The sequence below is a fragment of the Peromyscus maniculatus genome, chromosome 2, assembly GCF_049852395.1.
Source record: "Peromyscus maniculatus bairdii isolate BWxNUB_F1_BW_parent chromosome 2, HU_Pman_BW_mat_3.1, whole genome shotgun sequence".
NCBI lineage: Eukaryota > Metazoa > Chordata > Mammalia > Rodentia > Cricetidae > Peromyscus > Peromyscus maniculatus.
Window position 1 is genome coordinate 156,782,116 of NC_134853.1, and position 17,999 is coordinate 156,800,114.

At 43.1% G+C, this 17,999-nt stretch overlaps 1 protein-coding gene across 44 annotated transcripts in view; it reads left to right on the forward strand.

Annotated features, from left to right (window-relative positions):
* The window catches only part of Eif4g3 (eukaryotic translation initiation factor 4 gamma 3), a 233,953-nt gene that overhangs the window by 135,793 nt on the left and 80,161 nt on the right, over window positions 1-17,999 (forward strand). For 27 of the 44 annotated variants that reach the window (XM_076565487.1, XM_076565500.1, XM_076565490.1 and 24 more), the window contains 2 exons: window positions 6,050-6,158; window positions 11,049-11,870. In XM_076565487.1, coding sequence (XP_076421602.1) covers window positions 6,050-6,158; window positions 11,049-11,870 — 931 coding nt within the window. Of the gene's footprint in view, window positions 1-6,049; window positions 6,159-11,048; window positions 11,871-11,964; window positions 12,116-17,999 lie in introns of those variants that run through there. The other 17 variants (XM_076565483.1, XM_076565488.1, XM_076565492.1 and 14 more) reach the window with 4 other exon arrangements.

Here is a 17,999-nt window from a genome sequence, read left to right on the forward strand (position 1 = left end):
CCTTTATATGAGCTTCCGTTTGGCCCGGAATTCTTCTTCCTGCACTTCCTGCCTAGGCCTCGCAGCACCTCCCATTCCCATTTCCCCCTCCACTCAGCCTTCCACCACTTCTGAAATGTAGCCTCTCAGACAGTAAGACCCTGATTGTGCTGACTTTGAACTGTTTAGCCCGCCAATATCACATTATGCCAGGTGAATTCTAGTGATTGTTTTTGGGCATTTTATGGTTTTTTTTTTTTTCCGCCTTTGACCAGATATTTGTGGAACATTTATCTGGAGCTAGAGTTTTTTGGTCCTGCCTGGCCCACAGTCAGGACAAATCTCTCTAACCCGCCAGTCCCGCAGTGGCTCAGACCCAACCAACACAGAGACTTACATTGCTTACAAACTGTATGGCTGTGGCAGGCTTTTTGTTATCTGCTTCTTCCATCTTAAATTAACCCATTTCTATTAATCTATACTTTGCCACGCGGCTCTTGGCTAACCGGTACCTTATATCTTCCTTGTCCTGACGGCAGCTGGCAGTGTTCCTTCCCCCTCTGCCTTCCTGTTCTCTCAATTCTCCTCTCTGTTAGTCCCGCCTATACTTCCTGCCTGGCTATTGGCCAATCAGTGTTTTATTTATCAGTCAGTCATCCACAGCATTTGTCTTTGTTCCCCATAGGCTCTCAGTATTTGTATATGGTGAACACATCCTGTGGGCAGTTCTGTCTCACTTACGGAAGAAGCATGTTTTCTTCCTTCCTCATGGCATCATTAAATGTGCTGTTATTTGCTATTTGACTTGATGTTTCTCAGTGAAGGCCATACTTATTTATTCTCTGGATCTATATATGTTAAATATGTGAGACACTTTATATGAGGATTATTCTAAAGTTACTAAATGGGCTTTTAAGAAAATCAACTAAACTTGGAAAGATAGAATATGTGACAGTCTAGTGTTATCTCATTTTGGCAGTGAATGCTCCCAACTTACTGCTTATTTGGACATAATTATTGGAAGTCTTTCCTTCCTCTCACTGGTAATAGGGTGGGTACACGTTTTCTATCATGGGCTGCCTTGTCTCTGGCACTGTGAGTCAGAACATTCCAGCAGAGAAGCAGCTGTGCATGGCATGTAAATGACCAAGTGTCTGCTCCAATACAGGGGATTCATGGGCACCAACCTACAGTTCATATATTGAAGTGTTGGAGCCGGGCGGTGGTGGCGCACGCCTTTAATCCCAGCACTCGGGAGGCAGAGCCAGGCGGATCTCTGTGAGTTCGAGGCCAGCCTGGTCTACCAAAGTGAGTTCCAGGAAAGGCGCAAAGCTACACAAAGAAACCCTGTCTCGAAAAAAAAAAAAAAAAAAAAAAAAAAACGGAAAAAAAAAAAAAAAATGAAGTGTTGGTTTTTTCTGGCTTTCTTCTGCCCCAGCTATTTCAAGCTTGAAATCTTGTAACATTATAGGTAAGTGTAGACCTGGCCAGTGCACCCTGTGCCGTACTTGCTTACCCCTTGCTGGAATGCTGAGGGTCGTAACCCTTTCTGGGCAGACAGTGGGCTTTCAAGTATTGAGAACAACTCCAGATTCTTGTTGCCTTGTCTTTATTGTTCTGAGGCAGATTCTCATCACAGTCCAGACTGGCCTCACACCCATAGGTCTCTTGTTCAGCCTCCCGAGTGCAGCAGGCAGCTCCATGCTGCCATGCTGGCTACTTGCTTTGTCAGCAGGGAGATACACAGATACCTTTGTCCGTTTGCTTTGTGAGAGAAGACTTACCCCCAGGCTGTGCTTGAATTTATGTAAGCCTCTGTCTCAGCCTCTGTTGATGATTGGATTATATAGGTTGAACCTGTACCTGCCTTAACCTGCTTTTCTGGAGTGGATTCCTCCTGTATCTAGGCCCAGGGCTTCTATTCTTTGCTTCTGGGTCCAGAAGTTTAGTTGTTGACTCGTAAATCCTCATTAAGGGTGAGCATCTTAGCCAGAAAGAAAAGTCATCTCCTATATGTTCTTGGGATCTTACCTTCTGCTATCATTTAAATTCCTGTGTGTGTGTGTGTGTGTGTGTGTGTGTGTGTGTGTGTGTGTGTGTGTGTGTGTTTCCGTGTTTCCTCCTATCCATGACAATGTGGATCTTCACAAGGTTTAGCAGCATAGAGCTTAGCACTGGCACAAATGATAACCCATTGAAGCAATGTGAGGAGATTTGCTGACTTAGACCTGATCTTTAACTGTGACTTTCTAGCATCTTTATTCATATTTTCATTCAAGCCGTCCTTTCAGAACATTTTTTATTCTCACTGGTAGGGAATGTGACTAAGTAAATGGTTTGGGGATCCTGTGAATGTGTAAATGTATTCTTGGTGGAACCCAGTTTCTTTACATGGGTCCAGATGCTCATATTAGAGTGTTGGTTTAGTGTACTTCTGATTTATATGACTCATTGGGTGAAACAGTCCATGATTATTCATGGTTTGGGAAGATAGAATAGTCTTCTGTTGGGCTCATGGTGAACAAGTTGATTATTATGCTAGATTAAAACTAATGAAGACTGCCGGGCAGTGGTGGTGCACGCCTGTAATCCCAGCACTCAGGAGGCAGAGGCAGGTGGATCTCTGTGAGTTCGAGGCCAGCCTGGTCTACAGAGCTGGTCCAGGACAGGCTCCAAAGCTAGAGAAACCCTGTCTCGAAAAAACAAAACAAAACAAAAAAATCCCAAAAAAACTAATAAAGAATGACGTTAAAGTATTTGCTGTGTTGATATTGTCATTTTCCTAATATTATCAGGTACAAAATGTCCAAGTTTTAAGTGGCATAGACCCTTTAGTGGATCTTCATGACACAGCTGAACCATTGGCAGGCAGCATTTCCTCAGAGGTTGTGGCTTTACAGCATTTCCTCAGAGGTTGTGGCTTTACAGCATTTCCTCAGAGGTTGTGGCTTTACAGCATTTCCTCAGAGGTTGTACCTTTCCAACTTTCCCAATAGGTGCTTGCGCTTGGAACTCCTGCTAACTCAAGATGTCATCTCAGTTGTGTGTGCTATGTGTGTGCATAGGTGTGCTTGTCGGTATGCATGTGTGTATCTAAGGGTGCATGGTATTTATTAATGCATATGTTGTACATACTTGTGCAAGTTGCCATCATGTGAGTGTGCGTAGAGCTCTGAGGACAGTGTTGGGTGTTTTCTCTTGGTCAGTATCCATCTTTCTTTATCAATTTTTTCATGTACTTTGGTCATTCTTTCCCTTCCCTCAGACCCTCCATTTTCTCTCTTCCCTATCCACCCAACTTCACTCATATGCTCTGAGTGCTTGTGCGCTCGCGCTCGCGCTCGCTCTCTCTCTCTCTCTCTCTCTCTCTCTCTCTCTCTCTCTCTCTCTCTCTCTCCCTCCCTCCCTCCCTCCCTCCCTCCCTCCCTCCCTCCCTCCCTCCCTCTCTCTCTCTCTCTCTCTCTCTCTCTCTCTCTCTCTCTCTCTCTCTCTCTCTCTCTCTCACACACACACACACACACACATACACACACACACAATAAGTAAAAAAAAAAATTAAACAAAAAGCCTGCCTTCCCCTAATGGAATCCATTTGTGTTGGCCAGTTACTCCTGGGCATGGGCCTGCCTTGGAGTTTTCTCAGAGTTACCTACTACTTCTGACTCTTAAAGTCTTTGTGAATCTTCTTCCACATAGATCCATGAGATCTGAGGGAATTTGCTCTGTAGACTAGGCTGGGCTTGAACTCAAGAGATCCACGTTCCTCTGCTTTCTAAGTGCTGGGATTAAAAGCATGCGCCACCCACCAGAGTCAACTGCCTTTATTTTTTTTTTTGAAAGGGTAGTTTCCTTGAGCCTGAGGCTTTCTGTTTCTTTCTCTCTCTGTTGAGGACTCTTGTTTCTAGGGCTGATAGGGATTAGCATGCTTGCCTATGCTGGAGACCTGGGATCCCAGCAGTGGCACAGCCAGAGAGTATGCATACCCATCTCCCTAACTGGAGGCTGAGCCATGGACTGCTTGAGTTTAGGTCTTCAGAGCCACCCGGGCAGTATAGCAAGAGCCTGTTTCAAATAAGTAAACAATAGTTATTTCATTCATACTGTTTTAGGGCATTGTAGGTAGAAAGTCTTTAGTGCTTTAGAGATTTGGGGATCTAAGTCTCTGTTTACTGTCTTAAGCTGTTTATTCCTAGCTCATTAACTTGGGTTTTACTTCCCAATATTCAGGGCAGTTGAAGTAGTGGGTATTTTCTTTCTTTCAAATAATCAACACATTGTGCAAATCTTTCTTTCCTGTGTGTAGTTAATTGATGGTGAACACTAACTACTTTGGAGACTTTCCTCTCTTTCCATATCTGCTTTTAGCTGATAGAATTGAACAGAATCAACATTGTAGTTTTGACTGTGAGGCCTTCCTAATTTCTTTTTCTTTTTCTTTTTTTTTTTTAGATTTATTTATGTATACAGCATGTATGACTGCAGGCCAGGAAGAGGGCACCAGATCTCATTATGGATGGTTGTGAGCTACCATGTGGTTGCTGGGAATTGAACTCAGGTCCTCTGGAAGAGCAGTCAGTGCTCTTAACCTCTGAGCCATCTCTCCAGCCCCCTAATTTCTTATTTATCATCTGTTTCCCCTGAAAATAAGAATTCGGGACAATTGTGGTAGTTCCCTTTTGTTTCTATGTGATTCAAAATAAAAATAGCAACTTCATCTCTTAATATAATTTTTGTAGCCATCATTGAAAAATAATTGTGCAATGTGAACACTTTCATGTCTAATACATGTGCAAAATTGTAGCATTTTTTCTCCTTTCTAATGTTTTCCCCTTTACACATGCACTATGTATAAAAAGTATTGTTATTTGTTTTCTATTGTAAATGATCTTTTCCATTTATAGTTCTACTTTAAGAAATTTTAGACAGACATGAACTGAAAATACTTTTTACTTACTCTCATGTTTAGGTGGCCCTGTTGACCTAAACATACCCATGTCCTAATCATCTTCCCTTGCTCCCTCCCCACATAGAGCAGTGCAGGGCTTCTGTGGCAGTCTTTGTAGAATTCAGTGTAGGATGCTGGGGTACCAAAAGTGGGACTTAGATCTCCAGGGAGAGACACTGCTTTCTTTTTTTGCCTTCGAGACAGGGTTTCTCTGTGTTTTGGTGCCTGTCCTGGATCTCACTCTGTAGAACAGGCTGGCCTCGAACTCACAGAGATCCGTCTGCCTCTGCCTCCTGAGTGTTGGGATTAAAGACGTGCGCCACTGCTGCCGGGCAACATTGCTTTCTTTTGTGGCTTTCGATTGACCCTCAAGTGCACACGCACACCTGCCTGGAATAGGATACAGATGATGGTGTTTGTCCTTTTTGTGCAGCTTCGTTCTCTCTAAGTTGCACAATACAGTTTCCTCTACCTGCTTGCTCCAATTTTGGTAGGCATTTTTTAGCCCAAGAGAATGGCCTAGTGTAAATGCGTTTCTTTCCTTGATTTCAAGTTCAAAGCTTCCGCAAAGGATGCTGTCATGAAGGTGGACATGCCTTCAGCTACTTTGTGCATTGTGTTTCATCTGAGAGGTTAAGGGCAGCAATAGTCATGGTGCCTTTCTATGTTGATTGTTGGAAGCAGATTTTAAAGTCTTCATGTGCTCGGTCTGCCCTGCTTTGGGCAGGTGAAGTGCTTTACTTGTATTTTATAAGTGGAGCTGACCAGAACTTTTAGTCAGTCTGGGAGGACTGTCCCCCTGTGGCAGCTGTTACTGCTGGAAGTCACTGTGTGCTTGGAAGGAACGCTGGAGTGGTGTGCAGACTCGTGTGCTCTCTTCTCTTGCTGTGGTTAATAGTAATCATCTCTTCTCCTCCCCTCCCTGCTGCCTCTGTCCTTCTGTCTCGTTTTTATTCAGTTGCCCTGTCCCCTGTCCCCCTTCCGTCCCCCCACCACCCCGCTTTTCTTTTAATTTTGTGACCTCTGGCTTCTCTCTGTCTCCCCTCCTTGCTTGGGTTCCATGTTGCTAGTTTTTATGTCTGCTCGCGCGCTCATTATCACCCTTTTTTGTACTTCAAATCCCAGCAGCTGCCCAGCCAGGTCCCCGAGCACAGCCCTGTGGTATATGGGACTGTGGAGAGCGCTCATCTTGCTGCCAGCACCCCTGTCACTGCAGCTAGCGACCAGAAGCAAGGTTTGTGTATGACTGTTTCCTCCCTCTATCTTTAGTCTCTCTTATTAAGTGCGTTGCTCTTGGTATTCCTTCAGACATCTGAGGGTGACTCAGACACTGCTTTGTAGGTGTAGTGTACTCCAGGAAACTAGGCGAAGGGGTCTTGCATTTCAGCTGCCTCGCTCTTGGTATCTATGTGTAAGTAAATGCTTAGCTGCCTTCAGTTGTTGTTTGTTCTTTTAAACAAAGTTTTCATGGGGAGATTAACTAAAGCACATCTCTCTGTATATATTACTTTACAAGAACAGCAGTGGTTTATATTTTCACCATTCCTTGGGGATGTCCCTATTTCTTATAGAAGATAGCATGTCTCTAGGACACCCCAGTAGAGAACAGGGAATTGGAGCCCTGGAAGCAGACACAAGGCTCCAGCTTTGTCCTGCTGAGGCCTCTCACCTGGGCTTTCTCGTTTCTTCACTGGTGTGCCAGGGGCAGAGTTGTTATAAGGACAAGTCTCCACCTGCTTGGTAAAATGCTAAGCCATTGTTGCTGATGCAGGAATCATACTGAGGCTCCTGGCTACTGACCAGGATCAGGAGCTGCCAGGTATTTGTTGAAAACAAATACGATACCTTTTGGAATAGAAACAGGAACGTTAAAGGAAATTTCACCCTAGAAAGTGAGATGCAGTCTTTTCTTTCCTGACTTGTGGATTTTAGCTTTACCTTTGCTGTGCTCAGGACTAGTTCTATTTGGGACCAGGGAGCCCAGGGTAGCAAGGGTGTTCTCTCCTGCTTCTGGCTTCACTCTCAAGTGAGTAGAAACCATTATGTGCTAACTGCCTTTGTCCAAGTCTCTTCTACTATAGTAAGTTATTTTTAGATATACTTTTTAATCATTATTCTTTAAAAGATACTTGGAATTGTTCTTAAAATAGAGATATTTTAGCAAATGTTTTAAATTTTAACATGATTCCATTTTTATATTTTTACTTTTAAAGAGGGTTTTGTTTCACACACTAATTATACTCAAATGTTTGAAAAATGGACTTTTAAATACATCTGATTTCAGTTTATTTGTTCATTTGTTGGTGGGTTTGTTTAAACGAAGCTTCCCACTGAAGGCTGGAACTTGCTCCATAGTGCAAGCCGGCCTCTAGCCCTGCCTCAACCTCCTGGGTGCTAGGATTACAGATAGGTGCCGCCATCTGATTTCAGGGTTTTTCCACGAGATGAAAAGACACACACACACCCATTGAGTATTGACAAGTGGCATTAAATCTTTGATAAGATTTTAAACCAGAAGGTAAGAAATAAGCTCTTAGGGGGCACGCTTCTGAAGACTGGCCTGTCAGCCACAGAGCTGTATAAGGTCCATGTGTGCTGCTTAATGCTAAGTTCAGGAACCAAAGCCATCAGCCGTACAGAGGCTGTTGTGGGTTTGAGGGAAACTACTTTTTTGTCTCTAGTGATAAAGCACTTTAAAAAACAAAAATTTGAAACAGGGGTCTGGTTTTGAAGCTCAGGTTGTTTGGAACTGGCTAAATAACCCAAGCTGATCTCAGACTCGTGGTCTTCCTGCCCCTGTGGTTCTGGGATTGTATAGCTGTGTGCGGCCACACCAGGCGGTAAAGCATTTGAAGCAGACATCTCCTTTGATTTTACTCTTAGTAACAAATAATTTTTAGGAGATTTCCCTTAAAATTTTAGTGCACCTTTGTACAGATGTAACTGATTTTTATGCTAGCCGTCTTAAGCACCAGTCCGTTAACTACATGTTTCTTGCACATTTCTTCCACGCTATGATCAGTTAAAAATCAGCCTTAACATACTAGATAATGATAGTTTGGACTTATCTGAAAAACAGCATTATTTGTAGTTGTTTTAGGAAAAAGAATGCTCAAATTTTAAAAATACATATTTTTTGACATTTTCAAGAGGGGAAGATAAAGAATTCTAGAATCCCCTCAGGTTTTTTTCTTTTGCTTAAAGGAAATTTGAATTAAATTAAAAAAAAAAAAAAAACCTGACATGTTACAGATGTGGGTGGATGGGCAAACGTTTGAGATTGCCTTGAAAATCTGTGTTTTAAGTATATTTTATAGTACTGACAGGCAGCTCCTTGTGACTGCTATAATCTTTATACTCACTTCATATTCACTCAGGTATTCTCATAGATTGCCAATATGTGAAGTAATTTTTTGACTAGGTGGGTTTTGTTTGTTTCTTTTTTATTTTGAAGCATGGTCTCATATAGCCCAAATTGACCTCTACATCTTCGTGTAGTTGAGGATGACCTTGAACTCATGATTTTCTGCCATATCTCTTGGGTTCTTAGATCACAGTTGTTGCAGCACCTCACCCAGCTCATGTGGTACTGAGGATGGGGTCCCAGCTACTGTATGTGCTAGGCAAGGTTTCCACACACTGAGCTACACCCCCAGCCTCAGAGTAGCTTTTGGAACTATTTATTACTACTATTTGCAGTTCAAATACTAGAAAGTGCTAGCTAGAGTTGAGAGTTTTTATTTTGTTCTATTTTGTTTATGCTTGCTTTTCAATCATAAACCCTTTTTATGATGAAGTATAGAGGAATGCATTTACTTAAAACAGTTGTTGAAAGTCGAATGTGCTGGCACATACCTTGGTGCAGAGGCAAGCAGATCTCTGAGTTTGAGGCAAGCCTTGTCTATATACATAGCCCCAGGCCTGGGGCTGCACAGAGAGACTTCCCTGTCACGGTTCTCCCTGACAGGGGTCTGTGTGCTGTGCCCCATGGGTTCGTTTTCTGTCTTGCCAGTGGATATCGCATTGCTGAGGGTTGGCGCTGGGTAACAGGATGTCCCTCCTGCCTGAGCCATCTAACTGCTTTTATTTTTCACAAGCCTTTTCACCCCTGATTGCAAAAATTGGGCTTTGAAATCAGACTTGAGCCATTTGCTAGTTAGATGGCTTCTGGACCCAGGACCAATGCCTAAGCCGCAGTGTCCTCTTCTGTGAAGCTTCAGGGACAGACAGTAGTCTCTATTCTGATAGTGGTTTGAAGAAATGAAGGGAACAATGTATGCAGGCTATTTAACCCACTTTCTGCTAGGTGCTTAATAAATGCCAACTGCCACTGTTAATCTGGTTTCTCAGAATTTTTACATGAGCAGCTGAATGGCTAACAAGTCAAATGTTACACACAGATGCCACATTTCCCTTTAGTTTAACAATTTATAAAGATAAAATAATAGCTCGAAGATGTTCTAAAGAGGAAAACTATTCAGTGCACTAGGATTTTAACTAATGTTTATCTCTGACAGCACATCATATATCGAGGGTACTTTATGTTCCCTGAAGGGGAGGCTCCCTTCAGTCAGGTGTGTTGAAAGAGGGTCTAGTGAGCTAATAGAGAAGGCACAACACTCCCTACAGTCAGCTGTAATGATTTTTGAAGAAGTTCGCTTTGCATTCAGAAACTATTGTAACTTTAGGCCCTTATCCGGCAGGAGTTCTGTTAGCATTCAGGGCAGGACTGTCCCTCAGGTGGAGGATGCTTGCCATTCTTGATCTCTACCTAATAAATGTCTGTCACACCTTTTTAGTGGTCACAAAATGGGAGATAATCAGAGCTATGTAATAAGTGTATATCTGTTAAGCAAGATGGACAGAGAGCACACACGTGTATAATGAACGCATACGGTCCCCATGTAGTTCTGGTTTCTGCCCCGGCAACTTAGGAATCGGAGGAATTTGGCACTGAGCCCTTACTGCTCTTACTTTACGATGATGAGAAACACCAAGTATTGCAGGTGCCTTAGCTACCATGCCCATCACTTCCAGTGAGTCCTGAAGCTATGAACGCATTCCCCCTAGTGTGCTGATACGTTCCTTCCCTTTGGACATGGGTAGCAGGATTCTCATTCACAGACATCACTGCCCTGTAGTTACATTTGTGTTTTCAGCATTGACAGGAAAGTCTCTTGGCCTTCTCTGTCTTAGAGGAGAACTGGAAGTTTAGGGAGCCTAAGCTGGCGATGTCAGGAGCTCTCCTCTCACAGGGATTCCCAAGATGTTCACCTGGACCCCTATAGCCACGGCGATTAGCACTCCTTTTTATTTTAGACTTGCGGTACCTTTATGGTTATCATTTCCTACTTTGATCTTATTTTGTGTGTACAGAGATTGTTTTTTATGGATTTATATAAAATATTTCCCACATAGAGATGACCAGTGTTCTTTTTCTCTGTTTGGTTTATTTGATCATTAACTTTGGTTCTCTTTGAGGAACTGCTTTACTTTTAAAGAAACAGATAATTCTGTTTCCACACCACTGTTGCTTTTGGTTAGGAGCTTTTCTGAGAAATGGAAGTTAATTTGGAAACTACCTTCGATGTTCACGTGCTTAATGTTATTGGTCATAAAAATGGAGTTTATAACAATTAAATTTCTAATTATTTTTTTTTTCATACTGGTATGCCCAGACAGTATTGTGCTTATAATAGTCAGGGAATAAGATAGAGAAGAGATAGAAGTTTTACCTTAAAAAAATCATTGAACTTGGCTGGGTATGGTGGCACATGCCTGTAATCCCACCATTCTGTAGACTGAGGCAAGAGGATCATGATCACAGGGTACCTAGTAAGACTTGTCTCAAAAAATGGGAAAGATTTAAGTTTAGTTTTTATGAGACTTCCTCTTGTACTTGTGACATCATCATTTGGGGAACTGATTACCTCTGTTCTTCGAAATAAGCATCCTGTGATCTGGAGACTAAGCACTAGTAAGTGTGGCTAGAAAAGAAACAGGACAGTGTTTTTGGAATTCAATATTTTGGTCTGTTTTGCTGTCCATTAATTTGACCTACGGCAGTACTATGTAGTCTGTGGTTCAAAATTATTCTTAAAATTCTTTATTTCTTTTTCCTTAGAAGAAAAACCAAAACCAGATCCAGTGTTCCAGTCTTCTTCCACAGTGCTTCGGCTCGTCCTCAGTGGGGAGAAGAAAGAGCGAGCAGGCCAAGTGCCCGAGACTCCTGCAGGAGAGCCCACCCCAGAGCCTCCTCGGACATCATCGCCTACCACCCTTCCTCCACTTACCCGGAGTTCTATTCCCTCCCCTACTTCCGCTGCCCTTAGCAGCCAGCCACTCTTCACCACAGTTCTCGAGGACAAGTGTGACCTTTCTTCCTCAAAAGAAGATGCACTTCCTGTACCCAGCCCCACATCTTGCACAGCCGTCTCAGACCCTTCACTAACAGATGACAATGATATATGCAAGAAACCCTGTAGTGTAGCACTTCACGATATTCAGCTCATTTCTAGTACTAATCTAATTAATGAAATGAATGGCGTTGGTGAAAAATTACCAGCCAAGGAAAGCATTGTGGACATGGTAAAACAGGAAGCGCTGCCATTGACTCTTGAACTGGAGATTCTGCAACATCCCCAGGAAGAAATGAAAGCGGAGTGTACCCCGACTCCTGTTACCCCTTCCACGCTGCCTTCCTTTTCCCCAGCGCCTCTGACCCCCCCAACATCTCCCCCTTGCACCCCTGTCATTTCCGCCACCATTGCTCGTTCTGTTGCTGCCACTGTGGTCCCGAGAGTCGCCGAAGAGGGAGAGAGCATAAGAACTTGCCTTAGCGAGGATGCAAACGAGACTCAGAACAAAACAGAGGCAGAAGCAGATGGGCAAACAGAGGAGATTGTGGATTCTCAGACCTTAAATTCACGAAGGAGCCCTGCCCCAGGTAAGCCAGTCTGCCCTTAGTGATTTTATGCTGACCATGAAGAGGAGGCTGTGATGGAGTTATTTTTGAATTGGCTACTTTCCTTGACTTCCAGAAACATCGAATGAATGCAGAAATTCCTAGTCTGATTTCTTCAGTGGTGTGCTTATTTTTTAGTACAGCCTGCAAAGAGTTACTCCATTGTCTAAAAATGCAAATGAGAATTTCCAAATACACTAAATGCCTCCAAGGTATATGTCTCTATACATGTTGAGTTGTTTTGTTTTCTTTTGAAACTCATTTCCTCAGTGTTTGATCTGTTGCTTCAAGGCTGGAGTGGAGACCATGGTCTGTAGCCCCAACCCTTTCTTCCCAGAATTTAAGACTCACCAACCAGTTGGTGACTGCAAGTCCGCCCTCAAGAGCTGAGTAAGGGAAATGGTGCTGAGAACATCACAGCTTACAGGTGCTGGTGGAGAACACTTCACTTTAGGCTGCGAGTGATAGTGTGCACCTGTAATCCTAGCACTCAGGAGGTCAGCGAGGAGGGTATGGCTATTCTTTCTCCAAAGTGACTTCTGCGATATCAGGGCTGTGTCTCACCCCTGTCTCGATAAGGCTGAAAGGAAAAAAGTTTTATTTTTCAAGTTTTTATATAGTCATTTTTATTCTGAAATTTATAGTTTTCCACAACTCAAGTTGTTTTGTTTCTTGGTTTTTCGAGACAGGGTTTCTCTGTGTAGCTTTGCGCCTTTCCTGGAGCTCGCTCTGTAGACCAGGCTGGCCTCAAACTCAAAGAGATCCGCCTGCCTTTGCCTCCCAAGTGCTGGGATTAAAGGTGTGCGCCACCACCACCCGGCAAGTTGTTTTGTTTTAATATTTATTCATGTATATGAGTGCTCTATCTTCATGCACACCAAGAGGAATCTGATCCTATTACAGATGGTTGTGAGCCACCATGTGATTGCTGGGAATTGAACTCAGAACCTCTGGGAGAACAAGTCAAGTGCTCTTAACCACTGAGCCATCTCTCCAGCCCCCTCAAGGTTTTTTTTTTTTTTTTAAATGGGGGTGGGGAGGGTGTTTATTTGTCTTGACAGGGTTTCTTTGTGTAGTTTTGGTGCCTGTCCTGGATCTCGCTCTATAGACCAGTCTGGCTTCGAACTCATAGAGATCCACCTGGCTCTGCCCCCTGAGTGCTGGGATTAAAGGCATGCACCACTGCCACCCGGCTTCAAGTTGTTTTTTAATGTAGTATCACCTAGCTGTGATGATTGGATTTTGATTTTTATCAATTAAAAATGTATAGATTGCTTTATGTGTATGAATATTTGCCTACATGTATGGATGTGTACCACATGCATACCTATGATGAGAAGAAGGTGTCAGATCCCCTGGAGTTGGAGTTACAGATGGTTGTGAGCTGCTATGTGGGTGCTAGGAAATGAACCCCGGGTCCCCTGCAAGAGCAGCCAGTGCTCTTAACTGCTGAGTCTTTTCTCCAGCCTGAAATTTTTTATCAAACACCAAAGTTTACCTGGCACTTACCATATGACTCTGCAGTGAGCAGCCCAGAATATATAAATGCTGACTTATTCTCTGCAGCACTGCACTGTGCTGTGTGGTTTGTGCTCTCTGCCCTCAGCGGATGAGCCACTTTCCTTAGTGAGTTGCGTTCACATGGACAAATGAGTGTGCCCTGTGCTTGATGGGCACCTCCTTCAGTTATCAGCAGTTCGAAGTGCTGAAGTCAGGTGCCACTTGGTTTTTCCTGATTGTTTAGTAGATAAATTTGGTGAAGTGGTCGTGGCACAGAGAACTTGTACTTACTTCTGGAAAGCACTTCATTGCACTGTTCCAGGTGGGGGTCCTGGGTGCATCAGGATGCTGCCGTTCTGCATAATTGGGGTTAAAGAAGGACTCAGTCCATGTAAGATGAGAACTGTGTGTGTCTGTCTTTGTAGACTCAGACCCGTGTCCAAGACCGGCCAGATTTTTTATGCTGATTTAACTTGATCACCAGGCCCTTTGCTAATGGGGTATTCCTTTGTGGTGTTGGGAATCTTTAGGCTGGTTTCTTGGTTTTTGAGATGGTGTCTCACAAAGCCCAAACTGACCTCAAACTCTGTGTAACTGAAGATGACTTTGAACTCCTGATCCTCCTGCCTCCACCTCCTGTAGGCATGTACACCCACACCTGGCAGACATAGGTGTATTTCATAGTGAAACTGGGTTTCCAAACTGAGAAAAAAAAACACATTGTTTTCACCCAGGAGGTGGTTTTGTAGAATACCAGCAGTACACATGATTTACACTTTTAAAACAGTAGTGACGTTGATCAAACAATTATTTGAAATTTTATAGTTACCCTTTAATTTTTTTTTCTCATAGTGTGATTTCTCTCTCTCTCTCTCTTTTTTTTTTTTTATAAATTTGTAAATTCATTTTCAGGTAAATTTTTCTGGTTATAGTTTGACGGCAAGTCCATGTGACACACTTGTGTTGATGTTGTCACATGTCCTACGTAACAAAGCATGGGTTGGATGTCCTTAACTAAATTTAAACTTGGTAGTGTGAAGCCTCCTTGAGCTGTGAGTACTGGAGCTGCTCATTGACTGAGGCTGTCAGTCATCTTGGAGTCTGGGTTTTATGTGTGGCTCTCGGGTCCAGATCCCTACAGAGATTCAACATCTCCTGGTATAAAAGTGTAAACTGCTTGTAGTGACCCCACACCATCCCCAGCGTTGCCAAAAGGGTGGCTGCAGCGGCAGTGCCTGGGATCAGTTTCCAGGAACTTCAGCCTCTTGTTCAGTGGAGAGAGGTGTTGGGTTTCCCGATTCTGTAAGCTGGGAAGTGGAAGGCTTTTTCCTCAGAGGAAGTAAGAGTGTGTTTGGAAGACATTGATAAGTTGCTGTGTGTGCTCTTTTTTGATGTAGACTTGTATACAAGGAGGATACTGTGATGCAGGACAAACGATTCAGTAATACTCCCTTAATGTCAGCTGTAAGAAAAACATAATGCACACTCAGAGAAAGAAAAGTCAGTCAGCTTGACTAGTGAAGATCAACCATAGCCTTGGGGTTTCTTCCCTATTGTGACCTTTGCTTGACTTCGTCAGAATTAATGTCACTGGAAGATTTCATTGCTGCTGGCTCAAGGCCCAGGCCCAGACTCTGCACTCCTGCGTACCTTCCCCCGTGGTCTTCTAGAGTCCTGTGTCCTAAAGCCTTGGGAACAGGGATTTACACTGTCCCTATCACTGCCCACAACACACATCAGTTGTTTTTTTTAAAGATTTATTTATTTATTTCTTACAGTGTTCTGTCTGTACATATCCCTGCAGGCCAGAAGAGGGTGCCAGATCCCATTAATAGATGGTTGTGAGCCACCATGTGGGTGATGGGAATTGAACTCAGGACCTCCGGAAGAACAAGAAGTGCTCTTAACCTCTGAGCCATCTCTCCAGCCCCCACACACATCAGTTTTTAAAGCAGTGCCTTTAAACAAGCTTTTCCAGACTTAGGCTGAGTGGTCCTTAGAGATGAGTGAAGGCTTCTCTACCTCGTTTGTGTCTGCATCAAAGCTTAAAAATGTCCCCTCCGTTGCTGCGCTGGCAGCCACTGAGTGAAATCCTGGGCATTCATCTAGTGGCTCAGTTCCCCCTTGGGTTTTCCTGGGGTGCATCTGCCCACTGTTATTACTTAAATTCTTGGTCAAGAATAGGAATTGTGAGCGAAAATTCAATGTTACTTCATGTCCTTTAAATCTGTGTAATGGTTAAAAGAAGCTGATGTGGTGGTGCATGCTTGTAAGGCCAGCAGTCAGGAGGCCAATCCAAGAAGGTGGCTGCAAGTCAGATCCCAGCCTGGGCTACTTAGCAAGTTCTAGGTCAGCCAGGGCTGCATAGCAAGAACAGCAAGACCCTGCCCAAAGAAAACAAGAAATTATGGTGAAGCATAGTCTCATAGAGACAGTCCGTCTTTTTTTGGACAGTTTTTACAGATTTTGAATGTGTGTGTTTGAGATGTCTTAAACTATATTCCAGGCTATTGTGGAAACCACTGTGTAGCTCAGGCTGGCCTTGAACTCACACAAATATTCCTGCCTAGGACTATCGATGGGAGTCTCCACATCTTTTAATGGATCTTCTCAGTCACTGTAGTGGCAGCAGAGAGTGTGTGTCATTTAGCATGCAGAGGGCTTATAATGAATTGTATTTTCAATACACATTTCCCTGAAAAGTCTTCCATATAAAATGTTGCTTCTGGATGTACATCCAGGACTTATAAAGGCAGTTGTTTCTAGAGAACAATATCTATGCTCTCGGGCTGACCTTAACGTTTTCTGCCATTGTTTTCTCTAGTTTTGATTTTGCCAGTCTTTGTACCAATTTGATCAAAGTTAATTCCCTTATGGTTGGCTTTGTTGTTGGTAAATAAACTATTTTTGAGACAAGGTCTCACTGCCCGTTCTTAAGGTAGCCTTGAACTCCTTGTTCACATTGACCTCAAATCCTCCTGCCTTAACCTCTCTAGTGCTGGTATTATAAGCATTTGCCACCATGCCAGTATTTTAGTTTTTAGAATATCTGGTGACCTATAACTAACCCAGTTTGTTGCAGGAAGAAAAAAAAAAAACTTTAGTTACAATAGCTATCACTGAATAAATGCTCGCTGTTGATCAGACACTGGGATTGACTTCTTCAGCCCTCACAACCACCTACTGCCACAGAGAAAATGAGCCTTGGGGAAGGGTCTCATGGCCGGAGAGTGGCAGGCGGAATCAGACTTCACCTTCACGCCCTAGCCTGCTTCTTACACTAAATGTGTGTGTGGCCTCCTCAAATCACCTAGCCTCTATGGTAATTCTAAGCTTCTGTCATCAACATTTTAAATTACTAAGGGATTAGTGGGAGTAACAAAGGTCTAAGAAAGGATAAGAGTTTAGTGGACAGTGAAAGGGTGGGAATGCGATGGCAGTACATAATGTCCACTATGAAATTCCATAAAATGCTCATATACAACTAGCTTATGCTAGTAATACGTTGGATTTTTGGTTATCTTGAATTCTTTTGCAGGCAGAGGCAGGTAGATCTCTGAGTTTGAGGCCAGCCTAGTGAGTTCCAGGACAGCTAGCACTACAGCCAAACAAAAACAGTTGGCTAGACAGATGTTGCCAGGAGTTAAAGTGTTTCATACTAAGTCAGAATGGATTTTATATTTTTGGTTGTGAGCCTAGCCTTTAACGGCTGAGCCATCTCTCCTGCCCAAGAATAGATTTTAAACAGCAGGAACTGTGCTGATCCTGTTTACCCAGTTTCCCATTGATTCTCAGCCCTTGTGTGATGCACATAGCACCTTGGACTCAACATACCGAGGCAGTGAATTACAGCAGGGCCATTGCTTGTGCGGTGGCGCTCGGTGTTTCCGGAGACAAACAGTACTGCCTGACAGCCATCATCTCTGCTGTTCCAGAACTGCCATGCTTTCATGAGCTTCAACATTGAACTTTCGAACAGTATTAGAACGGTTTGCGAGATACGTAAGGGGAGAAACTACAGATTATTCTGGCAGTTTTTATTCATTATTACCTCACTTATTCGTAACCATTATGAATGGGGAGAATGTAAGTATTCCTCAGAAATTTGTCTTGTGTATGACTGAGGTTTTTTGGAGGTTAGGGGTGGACATGGGGAATACTGGGGGTTGAAGCCAGAGCCTCATGCATGTTAGTTAACCGTTGCCTACCTTCCACACAATTGTTTTGTATAATTGTTTTGAAGTGTATATATTCTCTTAGTTTTATATAGATATAAATTTAATTTACGTACAATTTTGTTATTTTATTTGTTCATATTCTATTTTATTTGTATTTAATTTTATTTAAATATATATTTAATTTTGTGTGGGGAGGGAGAAGAGATGAGAGTGAGTAGGAGAGAGGTCGGGAGCTGCTTATCTCCTTCCACTGTGGTTTCAGGGTATCAAACTCAAGTCCGCAGGCCTCCACAGCAAGCAGTTTTACCTGCTGCGCCCCCTCCCTGGGCCCTCAGGTCAAATTTTCATATAAGTGGATTACAGAAAATGTGTCTTTTCTTAGATTTATAATTTAATACTATTGGTTTCACGAAGCGTTTGGGCAGCTCCGGTT